Raw genomic sequence first — 24252 nt, 5'->3', positions numbered from 1 at the left:
CAGCTATACCACACCAAATTCTAACTTTGTCAAACCAACAGCCGTTTATGTGTTTTCAAAGGTCAGTTGGTTGAGTTGAGTCAATTAGATGATCATTTTCTGAAAACTTTGTTAAAATCTGCTCAGTGGCTCATAATATACAGGTATTTGCTGATGCAGACAAATGAACACAGACATGGGCACCTGATACCTCGTATCCCCAGTGATGAAATTTKTCCTCTGCATTTAACCCGTTACTCATGAGATACACTCAAATAGAGCAACGGGCAGCTGCAGTGGGGTGCGAAAGTTTGGGCAGCCTTGTTAATTTTCCTGATTTACCTTTATAAATCATTGATTGTTTGGATAAAAAAACAGTAAAATATATCATATAGGGAACAAACACAGTGATATTTGAGAAGTGAAATGAAGTTTATATGATTTACAGAAAGTGTGCAATAACTGTTTAAACAAAATTAGGCATAAATGGGCACTAAAAAAACTTAACTAAAAAAACCCCACTCCTTTCGCAGAAAGGAGGGTCTACTTTAGGCAGAGGTGCTCCTCTGGATTGTGGTTGAAGGTATTTTAGATCATTCTTCTTTACAAACATCTATAGTTCATTCAGGTTTGATGGTTTCCAAACACAGACAGCTGTTTTTCTTGGAGTGCTGTGTTCTTTTTCCTCCATGCATAATAGTCCTTGTTCCTTGTTCTGCCCAAATAACTCTATTTTAGTTTCATCAGTCCACAGCACCTTATTCCAAAATGAAGCCGGCTTGTCCAAATGTGCTTTAACATACCTCAAGCAGCTCTGTTTGTGATGTGGGCGGAGAAAAGGCTTCCTCTGCATCACTCTCACATAGAGCATCTCCTTGTGTAAAGTGTGCTGAATAGTTGAACGATGCACAGTGACTCCATCAGCAGCAAGATGATGTTGTAGGTSTTTGGTGCTGGTCTGTGGGTTGACTCTGACTGTTCTCAACATCCTTCACTTCTGTTTATTCCAGATTTGTCTTTGTCTACCACTTCGATCCTTGACTTGAACTGTGCCTGTGATCCTCCATTTTCTCACAATGTTTCTCACAGTGGAGACTGAAAGCTGAAATCTCTGAGATAGCTTTCTGTATCCTTCCCCTAAACCATGACGGTGAACAATCTTTGTTTTCAGCTCATTTGAAAGTTGTTTTCAGACTCCCATGATGCCACTCTTCAGAGAAGATGCAAAGAGGAGAAAAACTTACTATTGCCCCCATTAAATGCCCTTTCTCATTTTTGGAGTCACCTGTATGGAGGTCAAGCGTCACTCAACTTACCAAACCAAATTTGAGTTCCAGTGATTAGTTCTAAAGGTTTTGAAATCAATAAAATGACAACAGTGCCCAAATTTATGCACCTGCCTATGTTTGTTTAACCAAATATTGCACACTTTCTGTGAATCACATCAACTTCATATCACTTCTCAAATATCACWGTGTTTGTCCTGCATTTCCTCACTCAGCTGCTGTRTGTATTCACTCTACTGTTCATGTTTTATTTACAGTTATTTCCTTCATTAACATGTTTTTTTTTGCATCCCATAGAAACTGCACCTGGACCAATTGTGTCCAGTTATTCTGTCTCTTCCCTGTCCTCAGGTCAAAGCAGATGGCTGCTTGTCTAGAGTCTGGTTCTGGTTCTACAGGAGGTTTCCTCTTGTTAAAAAGGTTCCTTGTCTTTCTTTTCAATGAGCTGCTCAGGATGGATGATTGTGACAAAGTGAAGATTTGATACAATCTGCTGGTTTAGACAAAAACTTTTACTAACTGCATTTATAATGTAAGTGAATGTTTTTGTATAGTGCCCTGAAACCACTTTTGTTGTAATTTGGCTTTGTGTATAAATAAAATGAAAACAAATTAATTGAAATTGCTCACTTTGCAGAGCAGACATGAGCAGTAGTTTCAAACTGAAACCTTAAAGGGACACACAAGTTGCATCAGTAGAACCAGGAGTTGCATCTACAGGTCATGCTCCTCAGTGCTCACACATGCAGCACATCTGGCAGCAGAAACCCTTCCAGYTCCATCAGTTTAACAATCCAGATGTTTTCAAACTGTCTTTGGCTCAGAAAGATGAAATCTGGTGTACATTTAGTTCTTGAATTATTCACACGCATTTTGTTTTTAGTAATTCAGAGCTGTCAACTCAAGCAACTCTGAAAGCACTGTTACAAAAAGTGAGCATCCTGGTATGAACTCGTCCAATATCAGAAGACCTGAAGTCCCTGAACAGAGTTTAGGAGTGAAAGAGGAGGAGCACAGTCATGCAGTGATTTTGCAGGAAAACATAAAAGGAAACYGGTAGAGCTGGATGAGAGTTTGGAGCATTGAGTTAGTTCCTGGCATATATAATAAAAATACCATTTTTTAGATACTAACATTTGCTGCCAAAGGGAGAAAAAGTTCAAAGGAAACCTCTGAAAGATCTTCAGAGATCTTGGGAAACTACTGAACAAGACCACTTTAAAAGATGTCATCACTGCATGCAGTACAACCTTTCCCCACTAGATGTCACTCTAAACCAACACTTGGTTTTTCTGTCCTTATTAGGACTGTTCATTGACTTCCATTCATTTTCAGTCGTTTTTATAGGCAAACCATGACCCCTTTCCCTAAACCTAACCTAAAATCAGTTCACAACTTAGACCTAAACCGAACCCACAACCCAAAAATGGAGTCTTAGGTTTCCATAAGGACTACAAGGTAGGTGTGTATATGCAATAAAATGTTTCATAAAGGTAACAAATACAAGAACACAAACACACACAGATCACAAATATTAGGAAGCACGGTGAATAGCTGCTGGCATGTTCTTATAAAATATGGACCTGCAGGAAAAAAAAAACTACTTTTTTTTCTTCAGGTCTGCGCATCTTGTTTGTCCCTCTCTGAGGTCGAGCGGTATTCATGTATTCACCAGRTGACACCATTAGGGGGCGCGTCTCCTCCCTTGCTCTCTCCTCTGCATGAGTCTGGAATTCTACTACAGACCAAACGATTATGTAATGTTTACTATTATGGCTCCTTTCCTGTGACTGGCAGCAGCCTCGTTTCGTTTTGTTCTTGCAGAGTCTGAAGGTCACCGTGTAAATGTCATGTAACAAAGTGATCGCACGTGCAAGAAACCTGTGTCACAGGTGCTCATCATCATCATCATCATCATCATCATCATCATCATCATCATCATCATCATCATCATAGCATGCACATCTTTTTAGTCAGCACTTGGGTTCATCTCCACCACTGCCTTGCAAGTTACAAACACTGGGGGGTTAGCGAGGAGTTTACGACAGGCCACGCCCCCTTAGGCCAGCTGGTGGCAACACTCGTGGTGACATCACCGCAGCGTGCGCCCATTGGCCCCGAGACGTGGCACGCCGGCCCAATCGCCTGCCGGGGAAGTGACGTCAGCCGAGACGGGTCCCGTTCACTTTCAACGGAGTGGGCGGGGCTGAGGGCATCGTGGACGTCAGAGTGAGCCGGATCCTGCGCTGTGATTGGCTGGACGCAGTGAAAGTGAGAGTCTGTTGCTGAGAGAAAAGCGAGAGGGGAGAGCGGCGGCTCGGCTGCGCCACACCAGTGAAGATCATCTTCGAAACTAATTTCTGAACCCCCTCAGTGTTTCCCCTCCTCGTCGTGGCTTTCACTGCCTTTATTAGAATGATACGAAATAGTTTTAAAAACGCACTTAGCAATGATTGAACGCCAAGCAGCAGAGATAATAACTGCAGTGCGACGCTTATATGTTAAACTTGAAGAGGCTGAGCGTTTGTTGCATTATCACAGTCTGCTCATGGTGCTGTCAATTATGGTAAACATACTCCTTATAAAAAAAAGGAGGGGGCATTTGTGCGTTTCTATTGGCTCGCAGTTATTTGCTCCCGCCCCACGGCCGTCCTTCATGCTGTTCCTATGGTTCCCAGAGCTCTTATTGGGTACTGTAAAGTTTGGGACGGGACACAGGTCTGGCTCGGCATCTCTGCCGCTATTAGCTAGATCCACCTGTCCGTCAACCCGACTGTGAGACACCGCCCCGCCCACTTTTCAGTAGCGGCGACGCTGATTGGCTACTGTACCTGTCAGCGGCCTCTGATTGGTCAGCTCGCCCAGCTGTTAGTGGTTCATTCACCATTTTGTGACTGTAGTGGAAAAGGAGACCGATAGTTTTTTCACATCCTCGTTTGAGTTTCTGCGGGGGAAAGACATGTTTTGGCGGAGGAAAAGTAAAGCGCGAACCCGCTCCGCGAAGTCCTCGAAGCCGACAGCGAAGAGGGACATTACCGAGAGTTGTTCGAGTCTCCCCGTCGAAAAAATAAGACCGTAAATCTTTTCTCTGACGACAGAGAGCGGAAAAAGGCTCTGTTTTGGGTGAGTTGAAACTAAGTTAGTAGAGGTAGCGAAGCTCAACTTGACACGAATTTTCCATGTTTTGGAGCTAGCTTTAAAAACAATAGAAACTTGAACAAACAGTCGTCGAGTGTTCCCTTCCGTCCAAAGAAAACGGAGTGACAAGGCTTCCGAGCCGAGGAGGAAAACCCGAGAAGGGCTGGGAGCGTAACAGCCCGAGAAAAGGAGAAAACTTTCTGAAATGTTTYACCGCAGTCCCACGGAAACATTTAAGCCTCCCTTGGTTAGTATTACGRTCGTATCACCACTGGAAATCACTTTTTAATCGACCTCAGTTCTCGAGTTTTGCGCGGAGCAGCGCAGCAGCGTAGTAAAAAAAACACACAAAAACAACCGACCTATTTCGCAGCACTGCAGTCCGTGTGTTTACTAACATCCACGGAGTGAGTTGTTATATATACATCTGCAAATGACATTAAATAATATTTTTTTTAAAAAGAAAAAAATGTTTGCGGTCGTAATGTGAGCATCTTCTAGCTCTGGTCTCGTACTACGTCCACTACAACCACTACTACTAATGTTGAGCTGCTTACTAGAGCGAAAACACGAACAGATTCCTGCTTTTTTCCAAGTTTAGTTTTTTTTGTTTCATATGCTAGTGTCTTTTCAGGCAACACCGGGCTTCGCTTGTGTGCTTCCGTGTGTTACTTCGGGCGTTGTAGGGAGTATTTGCATGCCAAACGTGGTTGAATACAGAAGAATTACGGCTTGTGTCTGGTCGAGGTAATTAAACGTCACTTTAAACCGCTTGTTTGTGAGAGCCTGGAGTCATAATACTCCTTTGACATTGTGTGGCGTCTTCCTTTAGTAGTACTCACAGATCAGCGCAAAGACAGGGCACTCGGTGTCCCCCCCCCCCCCCCACACACACACACACACACTTTTATCCTCCACCATCCCGCAATCCACATTCCATGACACCGCTGACAGCTTTTCCTGTCTAATCCACCTGAATATTTTCACTTAAGGGTTTTAATTCTTCTTCCTTTTTTTTTAAACAGCACCCCCATCTCTCCTGCATGGTTTCCCCTCATACCCTTCATTGCCGCTCCTGTGTGGTCCTGATGGGGCTTGCTGAGCAGCTTGTATGCCATTGATGTGGCATTGGCAGTTCTGCCATTTGGTCCCAAACAAGAAGAGTCACCTCAGATCAATGCCCCGCGAACTCCTGATCATCCCTGGCCCAAGTGCACAAATGTCATCTTTTAGTTTTGTTCGTGTAATATATCTGCAGCCGTCCTCTGCACGGCTGCCAGTATATTCCTGGTAAAWGTGCTCTCTTTCACATGCATGCACGCAGAGCTCGTCCTCAACCTAAAACACCATATTCTTTTATTTGTGTCATGTTGTCTGTGCAATTACCTCCCACTCACTCATGAACATATACACAGAAACATCCGTTTTTTWWTTTKSMWKRARSMWKKTYYTTTTTCCCCCTTTATTTTGCTGTTTCATGTGTGAGTGTGTTCCCCGGTGACCCAGTTAAGGGCAAAGAACGCCCTGCCATGCCGAAGAGTACACGGAGGGCCAAAGAGCTTCGGCGTCACAGCCGTCCTCCTGTCCTCATCTCCCGTATACCACCACACTTCTCCATCCCCGTCCTCATCACTGCAGCCCTGCGCCCAKACAGCACAGAACAGACACCCCATAAAATGCTTTTAGGCAAAGGGATGAGCTGCGGCATGCCTGCTTACACGCTCTCATTGGCATACGGTGCAAACGCAACGCTTCGTGAGGTAGGCACAACCTGAAAGCAGCTACGGCTTCAAATATAATGCCCCTCACATCTCACACACAGCCTGTGCCATGTCACGGCGAGGCTGCACTCCATTTGACAAACTCAATAAACTGTCATTTGTTTATTACAGTGGCATAGTCGAGTAATAAACGCGGTACAACTTCATTTTCCCGTAGCAACACGGAGCAGAGACCACCTCATAAATGACTGATCGTGACGCTTTACATGCACCTACTTCCACAAATCTAAAAAACTCATTTACTTGCATTGATTTATTTTTTTATCATCACTAGATGTAAATGATCAAATTTGTTTTTATTTTCTTACCCAGAAATTCAAACTTTTGTTGCGTGCGTGAGTGTGGGCGAGTGTTTACACGGCAGGATGGATGTGTGAGTGTGACGGGGTTTTAACGGCGTACGGGAGAGCATTTAGTGTGTGTGTAAAGTTTGGTGTCACTATGGAGGACGGTTACATTATGAGGCAGGTTGCATTATCCTGCGGGTTTATTGGGTGAAAACAACCCCCTTTTTGCTCTTTAAGGGGGGAGTCCAGTCCGGCGCCATGGAGATGGTGATTATCTGTCTATTCAAGATTTACACTTGCTTTAGATCGGACCAGCAACCAGTTTGCCCCCAGCCRCCTCTAAAAGCTGGACGGTGTCATGAATTCCCTAAATTACGACAGAGGTCCTCCCTGATTCAGCCCTGAGAACAATCAGGATTTGGCAGCATTTGATTTTTGCAAGCAAATTCTTGACTGACAATTTATACAGTAACTTATCACCCAGGAGTGTTTTTTTTACACATTCGCACCAAGAGTTAAAGGTCATCTGGTATTTTCATTTGTAGATGTTTGTTGACCTTGAGTGTGTACTTGTTTTGATCTTCCAGGGAAGGATTACGCCATCTGAAACATTTCGATTCTCTTCTCTTTATCACACGACAGCGTGGGAATTACTGATAGTTCATACATAAATTCATACACTTTGACCCTGTAATTTAATTTAAAACTGGTGTTTTTGACAATAGTGGAGTTTTGTCAGGGTTTTATTTAAAAATATCTAATTAAGAGGGTTGCTTTTCCAAACACACACACAGATATATGAGAAGAAAATTAATATGCTTGAAAAATGACAATTRAATTTACAATCACAGCCACTTTGTTATAAATGTGCACAAGTTGAAAACTAAACAAAATTTATTTCTCTGAAATTAAGAAATAGGCTTGTGCCTAATTCTGAAACTGTTTTGGTATTTACACATGCACATCGTGTGCCATACCATCCAGTTCTGTCACAGTTTCAGAACAAACAGACACACACTAACTGCTAGCTTATCAGTCAGAGTCTAGAGCCTTTTGAAAAGCCACAAGCATGACCAAACACATTTCTAAAGCTATGATCAGAACCTTGCAAGTTATTTAATCATCTCTCCAGTCAGCGATGCAGCTCTGACTCTTTCCTCCCTTTTTCAGTTTTCTGAAGTTCGTCTACAAGACTAGCACACCCTGTCCAGGCCCCAGGGTCTCCTCTAATGATGGGGTACTTGGTCTGGGACTGGTTGGAAGTGCATTTTTACAGTCAGAGACTTTGCTTTCCTTTTCTAGTGTTTGTCAAAGATGATTGACAATTTACACAACTACTAAATTTATCGTTATGAAACATTTCTGGACTTAGAGGCGTGTTATTTTTTTTGTCAAACTTTGCTTTATTTCAGTTTAGCTAATGCAGTGTCTGATTGTAGCACAATATCTATGTGACTCATTTCCCTTGGAAGCTTTGACCGATCCAACTACTTCTTTTAAACTAAAAGCAGGGAAACCACTACTGTCTMACATTTATGTTTAATCAAACATATATCCACAATCTTTTGAGAATGGTTTCATAGTTATTAATTCATAAATTAGGTTGCATTTTTAGATCTGCAGGAAACACTTGAAAAAAAATTGTGACGAGGTCACTGAGCTGTTGTGGTGATTTGACAAACTGTGGTATCACAAYGGATGTATGCAATTTCACAGCTAAATTAATTCAAATTTGTGTATTTTAACACCACGCATTTACAATCTGTAACAAAATAATGGAAAAAAAATAACGAGTTGATTCTTAGTGATGCAGCGACGAGTGTGTGAAAGGACYGTTTTCTTTTCAGGCCCAGAATGAGATGTGTTGTTTTACAGCAGGTGGGGGAGTCCGTGTATTATTCATTTAAATTGTTAAACAGTTAACAATGAGGTCACCCTGTGTGTGTGTGTGTGTGTGTGTGTGTGTGTGTGTGTGTGTGTGTGTTAAACTTTGTTTCAATGTCAGTAAAAGCACCTGCATGCATTCTATAAGTTAGTGTGCCAGTGTTAATATCAGCTTTTGTAGGAAATCGGGCATTTGCACACGTGAGTGAGGAGTTGTGTCTAATCGAGAGGAGCACATACGCACATGTTTGTGTGTGTGTGTGTCTGCGTGTGCCATTGTATTAAGCCTGTAATCTTGCATCAGTGAGTGTTCCTGATCCTGTGCCAGCTTTTTAATTTCTCTCATTTTGGGCGTATCATAACCAAGGCAGATTATTCCAATTATATTGTCTTTTTGTGTATATGTGTGTGAGTATGTGTGTGTGTGTGTGAGAGAGAGAGAGAGAGAGAGAGAGTGAAAGTGAGTGAGAGAGTATCAGTGTGACATTGACAAAAGGCGACTGTAGACTGAGACTTCAAGAAAGAGTGAGAGGGAGCCGGCGAGTGCTAGGATGACTGTGGAAATGCCCACTGACTCCAGAAGAACAGCCTGTTTGATCAAACATCCAAACAGCCGTGCACTCCTCGTTTTCTCCCACTCCTGTTGTAGTGGTGACCTCACCCAGGCCACTGCCAGCAGTTCTACGATGGAAGTCAAAACAAACGCCATGTTTGCTCCCAAGTTGGTCACACAGAATCAAGTTCATAATGCATAGCGTGAGAAAGCTGTCGCATGTTGAAGTAGCTGGGGGGAGTCGAGTGAAGGCATCAGGCAACTGTGGGAGTAACGTGTGTGTGTTACATTTAAATTGCTGTTTTTAATGAAAGTAACAAATTCTTCCTTTCTTTCTTTTATATTAATGACACTTTATAATTAATTTTTCTTTGTGTGTGTGTGTTTGTGAGTGGCTAATTATTATAAAATCTTGCACTGATTTGTCTAAAAAAAAGCTGTCCTTATTTTTAAATAAATTGTTTTGAAATGTTCCCCTCTGTAACTCTGGAATCCAGGTTTAATCTTTTGCRACTGTCTAAGCAAAGATGAGCACACAGCGGCATGCATGCATGCACATTTTAGAGACTCAGAGCAGGCATGGAGGGTGCATGAGAGCATACTTCAGATATTGAGCCAATGTGTCTAGTGCAGTGTAGTGGACTTCCAGGTATGACGTCATTTTTGTTCTCAGCAATTTTTGATTATGAAGACAGTAAATGACCACCTGTCTTCTGCATCTCCCTCTTCCTTTCCAGACTGCGCTGCAGATAACAGACGAATGGAAATAGTGCAGAAGAGAATTTTGTGGAAGATACGAAATTAAAGAGTGCCTTAAAAASTACAAAAGAGGAGTGTGACATAATCTGCTGCACTTTGTAAACTGTGAAGAAAAGATGAGACCCCTGAAGAAAAACAGAAGACGTTCTCCTCCGTTAACAAGAGGCAGAGGGGGGAAAAGGAGGGGGGGTTCTCAGCCTCTCCAAGAGAAAGACCCCAAAAAAGTCAAGAAGGAGATTCTTGCCAAAACCACCCAGCACGCACCGAGCACCTTCTCCAAACACAAACACAGCCCGCCACACACAGACGCCATCTCAGATAAAGAACCAACAACAAACAGCAATATCGGCACGAAGGAGGAGCCTACTGAGCTGAAGAAACCTGTGGAGTCTGATAAGATGGACAGAAGGAAAGCAGAGGAAAAAGAAATGGAAAAATTAGTGGGCACAAACGGGAATAGTGCTAACTCTGTAGCACTACTGACCTCTGCTCCAGCAACACTTTCCAAAGCTGCACCCTCGCAGTCCACCAATCACACCCCCAGTTTAGGCTCCGTTTCAAGCCGGAAAACAGCCACTTTTAAGGCCCGTGTACCCAAGAAAAATTACGTATATGAACACTTTGCTAAAAATGCAAGTGCTACAAGTAATATTTCTACCTCCATCCCTTCATTCATTATTAACAATTACTGCAATGCCAACAACAAAGTTGGTGATAGTGTGAGTACACCCAATAACACTTTAAAGAGTTGTAATATTAGTAACAGTATTAATAAAAGCATTAGTGTGAGCACCAATAGCAGTACTCTCAGTAATACTTCAGGTGGTATTAACTGTAAGTCTAGCAGTAGTAATAAATGTGCTGGGAGCCATAGTACTTCTCTAAATAGCAGTAATATTGGAAGTGATTATTGCTCAGGTAATCAGCCGTCAGTGCTAACTGTGGACAGTAAACTTAAAGAAGTGAACCATTTTGTATGCATGAAGGATAAAACCCTCAGGACAGCACCCCATCAAGAAAAAGACTCACTACCTGGTGAAAATGAACTAGAGGGGGCACCCAACTCAGTACGCTCCTCCTCCACAGATACAGCTAGTGAACACTCTGCTGATCTGGATGTGGTCGAGGCAACAGGACCAAACGTTCATCCAAACTGTCACAGCACAGCTCCTCTCCATAACTCCCTCCTCAAAGAGGTCAGCCTCTCAGAGGGGCTGGCTGATGCTATGGCAAAAGGCATGAAGAACCAGAGAGTGCTAGCTCGGCAAATAAAGATGCCTATGAAGACTGTGGGCAGTGGAGAATCGTGCCTCCGGTCTCCTGTGTTTAGACCTGGGGTGGTGCGTACAGTGACTGGGGGTACTGTTGAAGTTCAGCTACAAGGAGAGGAGACCCTCGTTAAATACTCTTTGTACGATGGAACCAGGGTGACACCAACCTCAAAAGCGGAAAACACTGTGGACTTCATTTTAGACGCCCCTCCACCTGGCATGTCACCTGTGGCTGTCGGGACACGAGTATGTGTACCGTTTGGTGGAGAGGAAGGGGGCCTCCTGATGCACAGAGAAGGGATTGTTGTTCAGGTTGAATCCCACCCTGGGGTCTCATTTCCTTACCAGGTGCTTCTGAACGAAGATGGAGGAACTCTGGGAGGAGGAGTCGGACAGGAGAAGGTGGAGAGAAAATTAACTGGTCAGGCTGTTTGGGTTTCTCGACAGAGCCTTAGGCTGCTCACCCCTCCATGGGAGGTCTCACAGTTAGATGGTGGGAGGGCAAAAGAAAGTGACCGTGAGAGGGAGAGAGAGGAGAGGGAGCGGAGGGAGGAAATGGAGGTAGAGAGAGAAGTCTGCCAGTTAAGTAGTGGAATGGGAATGCTGGGAGGTGGAGCAAGGTTGGGTCATGGATTCTCACATGAAACAGTTGCAGGAGGACATACTTATGGAAGTGTACATCCACCCATAAATTCCTCCACTGTAACTACTGGTATTGTAGCAATCACAGTTCGTGAATGTGGAAATAAATTCTCTGACAGAGAAAGACAGAAACAGCCCAATACTCTAGAGGAGGATGTTGAGGTATCTCATTTTAATATGGCACATACCACTAGTCCAAGTTCAAATGTTGGGACCTCTCAGCGCAAAAACATTGTTTCCAAGTCCAGTGGATTCCCTCCCACCTCCCCTCAGCTATCTTTGGTGCGGGGTGCAGGCCCACCCCATCACCCTACCATCACATGTCCTCAGCCACCCCCCTCTCCTGCCTCACTGACAACTGAAATAAGCAACAGCACTTCAAACCTACCTCCATCCAAAACCACTCCCACCCAGACTTCTACACCCACTTCTGGCGTGGGCACTTCCTCGGCCTCCACTCATTCCAGGACTCCCCTTTCGTTAGCTCAGCAGAAATACAAAAAGGGTGATGTGGTATGCACGCCTAATGGCATCCGTAAGAAGTTTAATGGAAAGCAGTGGAGGAGGTTGTGCTCCAGGGATGGTTGTATGAAAGAGTCTCAGCGCCGGGGATACTGCTCTAGACACTTGTCCATGAAGACCAAAGAGATTGAGGCTGCAGGAGGAGAAAAAGGAGGAGGGGGAAGCAGCTCAGGAACAATCACACCTTCAGATCTTCGAGGTAGAACAAGCAGCGAGTTTGAGTGGGACGACACATCACGAGAGAGCAGCGAAACCAGTAGCAGAGGAGACTCCAGACCACGCTTGGTCCTCCCTTCACTCCTTCCTCATGAACTATCATCACGGTTTGATTTTGACGAGTGTGAGGCTGCCAATATGCTTGTGTCATTAGGAAGCTCCCGCTCTGGCACCCCATCCTTCTCCCCTATCTCCAATCAGTCTCCCTTTTCCCCTGCCCCCTCTCCCTCACCCTCGCCACTGTTTGGTTTCAGGCCGGCAAACTTCTCACCGATCACCGCGTCGCCAGTCCTGCAACACCGGAGACACAGGCAGCCCAGTGGCACAGGGGGAGGAGGGGGAGGGGGCAGTAAACCAATGACCCAAGTTGGAGGAGGAGAAAGGGAGAGACATGCTTCAGGTATCCAGCCCTCCAGCCAAACCAACCTAACGTTTACAGTCCCCATGAGTCCCAGCAAGAGAAAACCCGATGCACTTCCTCCACCCCAGCTCCCCTCACACCATCACGATTACACACCCAAAACAGAGCTGGAACAGGGAGACCTCAACAACTCTTTCAGAGTGCTGTCCCCCCAAACTCCAGCATCACATTCCCACACACACACGCCGACCTTCCCCCAACCTAAAGGACTGAACACCCCCTCCTCCAGCAGGCCCCCATCCTCCTCTGCTGTCTCACCCCCTCCTCTGCTAGTGTCTCCAACTCCTCCTTCTCCTTTAACTACCGATGGGGGGCCTCGACGCCTGGTCCCTATATCCCAACAGACCTTGCGTGACTCTCCTGTCATTGTGAGGAATCCTGAGGTCCCTCTGGCTAAATTTTCAGAGTCTCCTTTGGAAAGAGGAGGCGGCAGAAACGAGGGAGGGGGAGATAACACCTCATCTAAAGACATAACCCTAACTTCCCTCACTCCTCAACCTGTAACTGGCCTCCAGGTTCCTGTCCCAATTAATGCAGCTGCAGCCACAGTACCCAAGGGTGGAACTGTCTTCTTGCGAAGCCCAGCCCAAACCTTGGTACTTGTGTCCCCGACACCTTCTTCCCTGCCTACCAGCGACACTCCTGTCAACGCCCTCCAAGCCCTCTCAGTTACCGTCAGCACAACAGTGACAGCTCCTTTGCCGAGTAGCACGGACAGTTCTGGAGAACGAGAGGACAACAGGGGGGCTGGGTTCGGTGGTGAGGTCCAGCAGCCAGTCCCCTGTCACCCCTCTCCCACTGCTCTGTTACCCCTGATCCTGCCAGCAGAAAGTCTGCACCCCGTCCCTCGAAAAGAGATTATCATGGGACGTCCTGGCACAGGTGAGAATCAGTGTGTGTGTGTGTGTGTGTGTGTACATGTGAATGTAGTGATGTTGAAGGAGGGAGGAGAGACCTTTTGGACAACAGTGAAGTTTTGCAAAAAGGACGGCAGCAGAAAAGTATAGCTGTGTTGAACGAGCCTATTGAATAATTTATTTGTGCATGCCGAAAAATAATTTTAATCAGTGTTCAGCCACATAGAACAAAAATTAAAAAGAAAAAACTCATCTTGTCAATCAAAGATATATACATAACAATAGTTAATTATTCAGGCATAATCAGTTGAAAATATATATTGATTACTAATTCAAAGTGAAAATAATTACTCATCATGYAGAGAAAGTAGACTTTTAAAAGTATTACTAAAGTCATTCTTCCTGGATGAAATCTACATATATTGTTCTGTTTACAAAACAAAACTGACTATTACTAAGTTATTTTATTTGTTTTTTATCTTTTAGCCTTTCTTCTTACAATATATTTATCTTTGATAAAATTATTTACAAAAATTTCTTAAATTTCAATATATTTTTGTGCATTTAGAGGACTGTTTAGCACACAAGATGACAGCCTAAATTAAAACGAGATGCTTTGTTTAGTGGCCTTGAAAAAGCATTTCCAATAAGCATTTTTCTTTCAATAAGTTTATCATCATTGTACCAGTCAGACAGTTGGATTTCATAAAAATGTAGTAATTGTGCAAATAAATCTAGAGTGAAGGCAAAACTCTCTTAGGAATTTAGCTGGAGTTGCTGCAAAATAAACATTTGAATACTGAAAATGTTCAGCAAGTAAAAATGATACTGTAACTGAAGAAAATTCTCTATTTGTTTTACACACACACAAATCAAAATATTTATTTATTTAATTTCAAAATATAATTTTCTTTATACATAACAAATAAAATGACTTTTTATAGTGACATTTTAAATAATAATAATCATATAAAAATAATAAGTTCTTGATTATAAAATGTCAACTACATTTTATTATACTGTGTTGTATTTAATTCATAAAACATATCTATTTCAGACAAAAATATTTGTTTATTTAAAAAATATTAAATCTGAAAACTGCATGTTTTTTTATTTTATATAAGAAGACAGAGCGTCTAATAGAGGGTTATATTCATGTGCATTTTCTACTGTTTGTCGGCATGCTGTTGTCCCATATGTCTCCCCCTCAGTTATCATCACACCACCCTCCTATCTGCTGGAAACACAAAGCAAAGCTAGAACTGATCACATGAGCTGCTGAACCTCTGAAACCAGAACCTCCGAGTCACCAGATTAAGTTTAAGGMTGATGAAATCACTCTAATTACTAATACCTCACTATATGCAGTAAAAATTACTTATCGTACACAGAAAAATAAAAATAATACATCCCATCAGTAAATTTGAAACAAATTTTTGCTTTCAGAATTAAGGAATAAATATGAATACAACTAAACACCATTTGAAATTGAGCAGACTTACCCCAAATTAAAGACCTTAATGTTGCTATGTATAAACACATAAATAATTTCTGTTTTACTCCAAGTGTGTGTGCAATATTTAAAATGCAGCACCAAAGAAAAAACAAACAAAAAAAAGTGCATGCACTGACATGCATGCTGCGCTGTCTTTGTATTTTCTATAGGGATTATCCTCTACATTATAGAGGATTAGCTTTGTCGATATTGGAGAGTTTCTCTAATGTTTCCAGTTGTTACAAACAAGGCTAAGTGGCAACAATTATACTTTACAATACGTTTGAGACAGTGCAACATCATGGATTTGGAATAGAAAAGGAATTGGAAGATTTGATAAAACAAACAAAACAAGAGGTCCTCTGAAGAAAAAGGGAAACATTAGAACTGTAAGGAGGAAGACGTGTTGTTGAGCCTTGAATCAGTGCTACACAACAAATTAACATTTAGAGCCAAAAGCAAAAATGGGTATAAAACGAGTGGGCTAGATGAACACTGTGTAGGACAATCAAAGCTTTTTCTCCTCTCCTCGTTTATGTTCTTTACAGAAAAAAGTGCTTAGGTTAGAACCAGAATGACAGAATTGTGAGTGAGCACTGTATGACATCATGGAGAATAAAAAAAAATGTAAAGGTCGAACTCAGATCACGCGTAAGTCTCTCTCTGATGCTCATTTTGTGCTTGTGTGGCCAGTGTCTTGACTCGCAACTGTGCTTCCACTCTACAAACTCTTTCTGCTGACTTGCTGTGTGTATGTTTATGTTTTTGTTTGTTTAATAGCGACTTGTGATAGTGGAACAAGGCGTACGCCACCCTCTGTGGCCAACTAAACCGAAGCAGGTTGATTCTGAAGTCTCTGTGTGTGTGTATCTTATACGCTGTAAGCTTTTATTGTTTTCTGTGGGTGTGTGAAGAATTTTTTTCTCAAACTCCGGTGTGGCTGTGTGCACGTGAGCCCTGAGGAAAGAAAAAAAGGTGAAGGTGTGTACTTCCCAGTTTTGTTGTTTATATTTACTTAGTGTCAGCCAGGGTAATTCACGTCCCCTYTTGCCCTCTCTTTTTTGTGTGCTCAGTGGACGTTCACGAGTGTGACAGAGCAGTGGACAGGGCAGGAGAAGAAGCAGTGTCGTTTTCAGTATACGCTTCCTCCTGAGATCCCCCTTGTTTGCATGTGAAGGAACCCTGAGTGAACGAATAGTGGCTCTTTGTGTGAGGGCATGCACGCTTGGCTGTGTGCGTGCAAGAAGTGCATTAATCGCACATTTGCTGTGTCTGTGAGCTGCAAGTTTGTGCAGCTGTGCGTGTATTTTTATCAGCTTGTGAAGTATATTTACAACTTGTAACGTTTAAGGGTGGTTTTGTGCTTTTTAAAAATGTGCTAAAATGATCTTTGCAGATATTTACCACAAGCAATGTACGACAAACAATGTTTTTGCCGTGAAGTGTTTGTGTGTCTGTCTGTTACCAAAATACCTACAGAAACGCTGGATTCAGTTTAATGAAACATTCAGAGGGGACTCATTTGGTGTACATTTACAGATTGCATTTTGGAGTCAGCTCGATTTAAGATGGCTGCCACACCTAAGCCTTAGCAAATACAAAAATAGATATAACTGTGTCAGTTTTACAGATATCGTAATAAAACTGTAGTGTAGTAGTAGCTGAGACTGATCCCCAACACACAAGAAYGCACAAGATATTTATTTAAAATGATGCCATTAACTATTTAACTCTGTATGTCTGTTAGCAAAATATCTCATGAATCACGAGACAGATTTTAATTAAACATTAACAAAATAATCAATGAATGTTAGTTTACAACTGATTAACCTAGGCAATTCAAATTAAGATGGCAGCCACAGCTAATCAGCCTTAGCCAGCACACAAATGTTTCTAAGTTAATTTTACAGACATTGACCTAAAATCTGTTGTGGTTGTTGCCGAGAGTCATTAATAAACACAAAGTAAGGCTGAAATCTTGCATTATTTCATGAGATTAAACATAATGTTATTTTTAAGGTTTGCCAAAGTGCTTATAGTTATTTCTCAGAGTAAGAAGAGCTCAGTCTGAAACTCTGGCATGAAAGGCAGCAGGTGCTCTGCATTCCTGATGGGCCTTGAATTTAATTTAAATATTTACTGAAGTAATGCTGTCTTAACGAACACAAAAGGAAAACTTTTTGATTTTATGCAAAACTCATTTTGGCATCTCTTGAACTAAACATATATTACTATTATCACATTTATAGCTGTATGATGAGGAGAGCAATGACTCATGTTCATCCTCATCTTCACTGACTAAACGTCTACTATGTATGTTTACCGATTCAGCAGGAAAGACCGTTTTTTTTTCTGTCTTTTATTAGAAATACTAAATTATTTAATCTTTCTCTTAAAATATTACTTACAAATTCAATGAACTATGACAGGAAGAAATGTGACTTTAATTATATTTTCAATTTTTTTTAAACCGATGAGAACTCCAGTTTTATTAAAAGTAAAACAAACTGCTGTATATTCATATTTATGAAAATATTAATTAAAGTGAGATAAATGCAGGCTATACTAGAAAACAATTAAAATAAAGGTTCTTGATGAGTTCTTTTAATATTATATTCCTACAAGCACACACAAATTGTATTTAAAAAATTCCTAGAAATAAGAGATTCATTTCCCCTGCATGGACCAATGTGACATTAAAAAAAAAAAAACAAAATGTAACATCCGACAAAGTGACGTGTGTGTTACAGCCTCGTGTTTGTGTTGCATGCAGTGTGTGTGTGTGTGTGTGTGTGTGTGTGTGTGTGTGTGTGTGTGTGTGTGTGTGNCTGCCAGCAGAAAGTCTGCACCCCGTCCCTCGAAAAGAGATTATCATGGGACGTCCTGGCACAGGTGAGAATCAGTGTGTGTGTGTGTGTGTGTGTGTGTGTGTGTGTGTGTGTGTGTGTGTGTGTGTGTGTGTGTGTGTGTGTGTGTGTGACTAGTAGAAGATAGACTCACAAAGTGTCAATCAACCAGAACCGGATATGATGTGTGAGCGCTACACGGCTGTTGCCATGGCAACAAAGCAAACATCATGCTGATGTGTTTCGTACATAACGCAGAATATTCATGAGTAAAAGTAGCAGTCTGCATGTGAGTGTGCAGTGTGTGAGTGTGCAGCGTGAGTGTGCAGTGTGTGTGTGTGTGTGTGTGTGTGTGTGTGTGTTTCTCTCTCACTCCAAGTYGGGGGAACTTCAGCTCTCTCACATGTGTTTTACACACCAACAAACTGTGACGCCTCCTTCTTGTTACGTCTGTTTTAGTGAACATTTCCTGACACCAGAGATAATCTTGGATAATCGGAGGGCTTCCTCTGAAATTTTTAGGTGACTGAACACTTTTAGTGGCGTACTCATCTTGACAAATCAATGTCTTCAAATAACTTTTCTCTAAAACAATAATGTATTTGTTTCATGGTAATTTTTACTGATCGTGGTGTTCTCAGTGTTGTTGAAGGGCTTCCCCCTCTAAAGCTGGAGGACAAAGTGCACTTTTTTTTCTGCACAAACATGTAGCTAAACTGCATCACACTTCGTTGTAAAATCATTCTCTCTGAATGTCGATACGTATCTGACAGCGATGTTTATTTTTTAAATGGAAGTGTTAATGCTTCACGGTTAAAGTTGATTTAATAAACGACCTTTTTGCATCATGAAGAATGCATAATTTATAATGTTTCGTTATGTCTGACACAGAATTATGCACACACTCTTTGTGGAGCAGTGAGTAAACATGTCACACTCCCTTAAGTACACGTGAATACACTTTTTCGCACTTTTTCCCTCTTCGCTCTATCGCCCCCCTGCTTCCATCTCATTTTTGATTTTTCTTTCTAAAGAATTATGACTTTTTTTTTTTAACCCTTTGCTTCATCGCATTGCGGTGGCTTCGCTTCCCCTCCTTTCCACTTTGCTCTCCTCGTCCTGGTCTACCCGGATACGGATACCCGGGAATAACATCCCCACTCCCTCCCTCCCGCCTCTGCTTTACGTAACACTTAAAGCCCCGCATATCCTCCCTGGCCCTGGCAACAACCACATCTGGATCACGCAGCCATCTAGACTGACGCTGGAGCACGTGTGAAGCCCTCAAGACTTATAACTAAAAGTCATGTGCAGCAATGATCCTGTTGGGTGACACATTCACAGAGGAGATCCTCAGATTGCACTGATGCTGTGGGGCTTCTCCCTCTGAGGAGGCTCCAAGGCTTTGAGTTCATGCATGAAGTTAAAGCAGATTCAGATTCTTTCCTTGTTCTTTAAGGCCAAAGCCAAGCTCATTGATGTGAAAAGATCACAGATTTCATCTTTTCCTCATATCACAAAGTTCAGAATCATTTGGGTTTTGCTTCTGAATTTCTTCCTCATCCATTCCTTCTTTTTGCATCTTTAGCTTCACAGTCATGGCTCTAGTTTTCTGGTGCTGCTCATTTTGTCCTAGCTATTTATCTGCAGGCTAGTAGTGCCCCCAAATGGCCAAAAGCATACATTACAAGTGCCTTCACTCATTAATTGACCCATGTCTCCAGTAGTCTCAAGTTTTTGTTTCAGATATTTTCTGCTTTGCTGATAATTTATTAATAAGATTAATGGAGCTRTAAATGTACTCTATCACCCCTTCACTTTTTTATTCTCAGTCCTGGACAGTTTTTATTTTATTTACCAGCCTGAACAAATTAATGGCAACATTTTCTTCCCAACTTTCTGAAAAACTCTAACAAAGGCAGCATCTTAAAAGAAAAATGTTGTTTCTGTCGCACAAAGCCGCCCCTGTCTGTGGCCATTAGTAATCAAAAATAATTTGTCTCACTTTGAGGCGGCATATTGTGATCTATGGCAAATTGGCGACCATGGGCGGCATCGGAACCTGTGCCCAACATGGCTGTTGCCATGGTAACTGCATCCAACTGGTAGATTGAGTTATAATTGGACGGAGCGAATGGTGGGCTGTGGGAGGGAGAGACACGGAGCACAGGGGTGGAAGATGAATTAAGGGATGAGGAGAGAGAGAGCGAGTGCAGTGCTCCTCCTGTGCGGCGCCGGGGAAAGGTAAAAGGGAGGAGGAAGAGTTACCTCTGTGGGATCACGTGCCTCTGACAGGTGTAATTGCGGGGTACAGACGCAGGCATACGTAYAGACATTAAAAGCATGATGTCTGCGCGAGGAGACAGCCAGCAAAAAGTGCTGAACACCTACACAAATACTGCACCGCCAGCACAACTGCAAGGAGAGCGAGTTAAGCTCGGCTTGTGGGGAATTTCTCTTTTACGGTTTCTCTTCACACCTTCTCTTGAACTCGTTATGACTTATTACATATTTTAAAAGACTAAAAGAATTGTGTGGTTTCCCACTATCTTCTCATGCTGACTTCACCTTTCCTGTGCAGTTTTCTGCACATGCATTTATCAGATTTTACTCTCTTGCCTGCTCATCATTTGTACGTACATAAATGCATCTGCTGCATTCTTTACATTTAATTTGATTTTCAAGTCTGGTTAAAGAGAAAACTCAGTAGCCATATGTGTAATAGACCATATTGCTTATTACTGAAGGCGTGACGGGTTTATCCATCTTGTAACTACATGTAATCTCTAACCCTCTTTGCTTTTAACTCACCATCAGGCTTCCCAACTCCCTCACTTTTAGCTGGATTGGCTAGTAGAGCTCAGCTCAGTTGATTAATCCTAATCTCTCTCATTCTCACTGTCTGACAGTCTTTTCTTCTTCCAATAAGTTTAACTCTTCCTACCAGAGTTATTCTTTTTCTTAATGCAATAATCTTAGTTTTACTTTAATCGTTTGGGATTGAAAGAGTTAATCTTTCTACTGAGTGCAGCAGCTGCCAGTGGCTTCTTACAATGTTATTGGTCAGAAATCACTCCTGATGTGCTGACTGGCTGCTATGGCTAACTGAGACCCTCCCTTTATTGTATTTTTCTAACATGAGTCAGGCTGGACTTGACTCTTACACTATGACACATCTAAAATAATTTTTATTTTACCTGTTATACAACATAAATACTGTCAAATGTCCTCCTCTTCCATCCGTTTTGATCCCCAACTCACCTTTCCTTTCTGTGAGAAGTTCTGTTTTCACAAGTTGTTTTTCTCCACCCGCTCTCCCTCCCTCCCTTACCCTCACCTCTCCTGCTGAAAATGACTCAGTCTATTTTTACCCTCTGGTCCTCTCCAGTCTTAGCCTGTTCCACCCATTTTCCCTGTCTTTTTCAACCAGCCCTGCATGCTGTCTTTGTTTTTGTTTGTGCCTTTGTGGGTGTTTTATCTGAAAATTGCACATTTCAAATTAGTGGTGGAAAATTATGTAACTCGTCTCTCTATGTTTTGTGTGATTTCAAAAGCAAAAGAGAGCTTCAAAGAATTTATAGTGCATCTGCTTATGTTTGTTTAGAAAAATCAGTTGGATTTGCAGCAGACAGTTGTATATAAATTTATAGAAAACAATCAGAAACACTTTGGACTATTTATGTTTTTTAAAAAGTGCGTTAATATACTCATTCTGACTTATTGTGCGTGCATACACCGTGACAGGTAAATAATAAATTGCACATTGGCGCCTCCCTGTATGTATATGGTCTTTATAGGTATTAAAGTCGAAGCTGGGGATGTGTAATGGGGTTGTCTCTTTTCACACTTCTATTAAGCTATTGGTCGTCCTAAATCTGAGTCTCGCATCTGATTCGCTGCCTCACCCGTCAGTCAAGGTTTACTACGATTCTTCCACCAATGACACGAGCCAGGGGTGGGCTTTTTGAAAGAAACGCTTAAAACACGAATTTATGAAACATATATGAACACCAAATAGTTTTCGTTGATAAATATATAGGGTAGATAATATTTACATTATTGTATTTATTTAATTGTTAAAACAAACTCAGGTCGTGAGTTGAGACGATCTTGCCGTCGTGAAGCCGGGTAACATTTGCATATGACTGGCATTCCAGCGCACAAGCCAACCAATCAGGTTGTGCGGGGGGCTGATGACAGACAGTTGTGTTGTCCAATAGACGAACTGCTTTTTTAGGAGGGCGGGACAAGGCTGGGCGAGGTTGACAGGATGAGAAGAGGAGGGGGGGAGGCGAATGCGGGGGGGCCGAGCAGCCTAGTTTACAACAAGAGGAAGAGGGAGGGAAAGAGAAAGAAAGGGTCGTGAGACAGAACGAGATTAAAATAAAGGTGTATTCTCAGGCTGGGAGGCTAGGAGATGCCACACGAGGACTTTTCTGGGACAAAACAACAACTATAAACGGACCGGACGGAGTGCGCGGATGTCGTCCGCGCGGAGTGTTAGCTAACCTGCTGTAGACTGACGGATTTTCTCTTTAATCAAACGCCGCTTCTTTTTTTTTAAAGCTCCCCCGTCGGGGTCGGCATCTGTACACTCGTCTGCTGGCTTTGAAACTTGACCGAGACGAACAGGAGTAAGAAAATACAACAAGCAACTACGATTCACTCCCCCTTTCCCCCGCTGACTGGAGCCAGGAGTCTTCACCGTGGCTGCTTTTATCGCCGTGTTGTAGTCGTTATTATCGGTTATCTCGCCTCGGCTTTGTGGCCAGATTGGCCAGGTAGGATACGAGCAGCTTACTGAAAACACGAGCTCTAAGCGATGGTTAATACGAACATGTTAGGTGAAGAGCGGGTTAGAAAGCACAGAGGAGGGTGATGGATGAATGCACCATATTTACGACATCTGCTTATGCGTGTGTCTGTGTGTTTTTAAGAATTAAATCCACGTTGGATGAGATTCCTTCATACAGCTGATTTCGTGTTGTGTCTGCTCGCACAATTACCTGATTAAAACAGGTGCATTCGCGATTTCATTGAGTTAATTACTATATAGTTCTGTGTTTGTTAAACTGCATTAAGTTATTTGGGCATTTACATTACAAGTGAACACGGCTTTTATGTTTGGGACATGAGGATATATTTTTTGTTATATATATATATATATATTTGCTTCTGTCGATACGCCGGGTGCACGACCAGGGGCGTTCCCGAGAGGTTGGTCCAATTCGGAACGGTTCACTTGAGGCTCAGGTTATTATCAGAAACTGCTAAAATGTAACTCCTGTGCTTTCTTATTTGAATTAGCAGGCATTAATAAAGGTCTGAACGGGGTGAACGTTGCAACAATAAGGCAATTCAAACTCCTACAACTTGAAAACAGACCCGCTTTTATTACCCTGCCTGGGTTTTTGCTTGTTTCAGCACCGTGGGCCCTTACGGTTCTGTTCTACATCAACCCTTCAGCTGCTTTTATTCCGGGGGGCCAGATGTGCCTCCTTGAACCTACCGAACCCAACTCTCCCTCCCCGCAGATAAAATGTAGCGCAAAGGTCGGATTGACGTGGCCCAGAAAGACTGCGTAGTTCCCGGGTGGATGTTTTAACCCAGGCCGTGGATGGGCTCGAGGCCTTGTTAACCCCTTCCTAACCAAGCTGCTCATGTAAACAAACAGGGAGAGAGGGCATCGGGGGTAATCAGACCAAAGGAAGGCGGAACTTTGCAGTCATATTTATATTACTTGTATCTCGACTTTACGTCGTTAAATTCTTATAAAACCGACTAAAGTTTTTTTTTTAAACTTCAAGTACATTTTATCCGCTGAATGTTGCGTCGCTTCGTGTTCGTGAGAGATTGCGGCATTCTGCGATTCTTGTCTTGAATGCAAACAGGACAGCTTCTCTGTGCCACAGCTGTACAGTTCTTACCATGCCGGGATATGATGCAGTAATAACCGTGAAAGGATGAAGCTGGTACAGACACGACCGACCACATGTCTTCTGAGAGCTTCCAAGCAATATCAGCACCAAATTTTGCATTACAGATGTTGCCCTACTTGGATTTCTTTATCCTAGTTAAAGGACGATTTTAAAAGATCTCACACTTTTTTTTAAATTTTATTTTTGGAGAAACGTTAAGGATTTCATTCAACTATGTTCTCATCAGAGAACCCCCAGTATCTTCGTCAAGGATTAAGCATGTTTGGTTAGTATATGTGATGTGTCTTTCTCTTTGTAAAACAGCTGCTGAAGCCAAATCTGCACAAATACAGCACATATTCATTACTGTTCAGTTACAGCATTATGCAACCCAGAA

At 42.4% G+C, this 24252-nt stretch overlaps 1 protein-coding gene across 5 annotated transcripts in view; it reads left to right on the top strand.

Moving 5' to 3' along the window:
* Positions 1–4192: 4192 nt before the first annotated feature.
* Positions 4193–24252, top strand: part of cicb (capicua transcriptional repressor b) — a 37125-nt gene continuing 17065 nt past the window's right edge. For 3 of the 5 annotated variants that reach the window (XM_014028371.1, XM_014028369.1, XM_014028368.1), the window contains exons 1-3: positions 4194–4388; positions 9646–13596; positions 17959–17983. In XM_014028371.1, the coding sequence (XP_013883825.1) occupies positions 9784–13596; positions 17959–17983 (3838 nt within the window). In that variant the 5' untranslated portion in view covers positions 4194–4388; positions 9646–9783. Of the gene's footprint in view, positions 4389–9645; positions 13597–17958; positions 17984–22235; positions 24142–24252 lie in introns of those variants that run through there. The other 2 variants (XM_014028370.1, XM_014028372.1) reach the window with 2 other exon arrangements.

Source organism: Austrofundulus limnaeus, unplaced genomic scaffold, assembly GCF_001266775.1.
Source record: "Austrofundulus limnaeus strain Quisiro unplaced genomic scaffold, Austrofundulus_limnaeus-1.0 Scaffold753, whole genome shotgun sequence".
NCBI lineage: Eukaryota > Metazoa > Chordata > Actinopteri > Cyprinodontiformes > Rivulidae > Austrofundulus > Austrofundulus limnaeus.
This window is presented reverse-complemented; position numbering and strand designations above follow the sequence as displayed.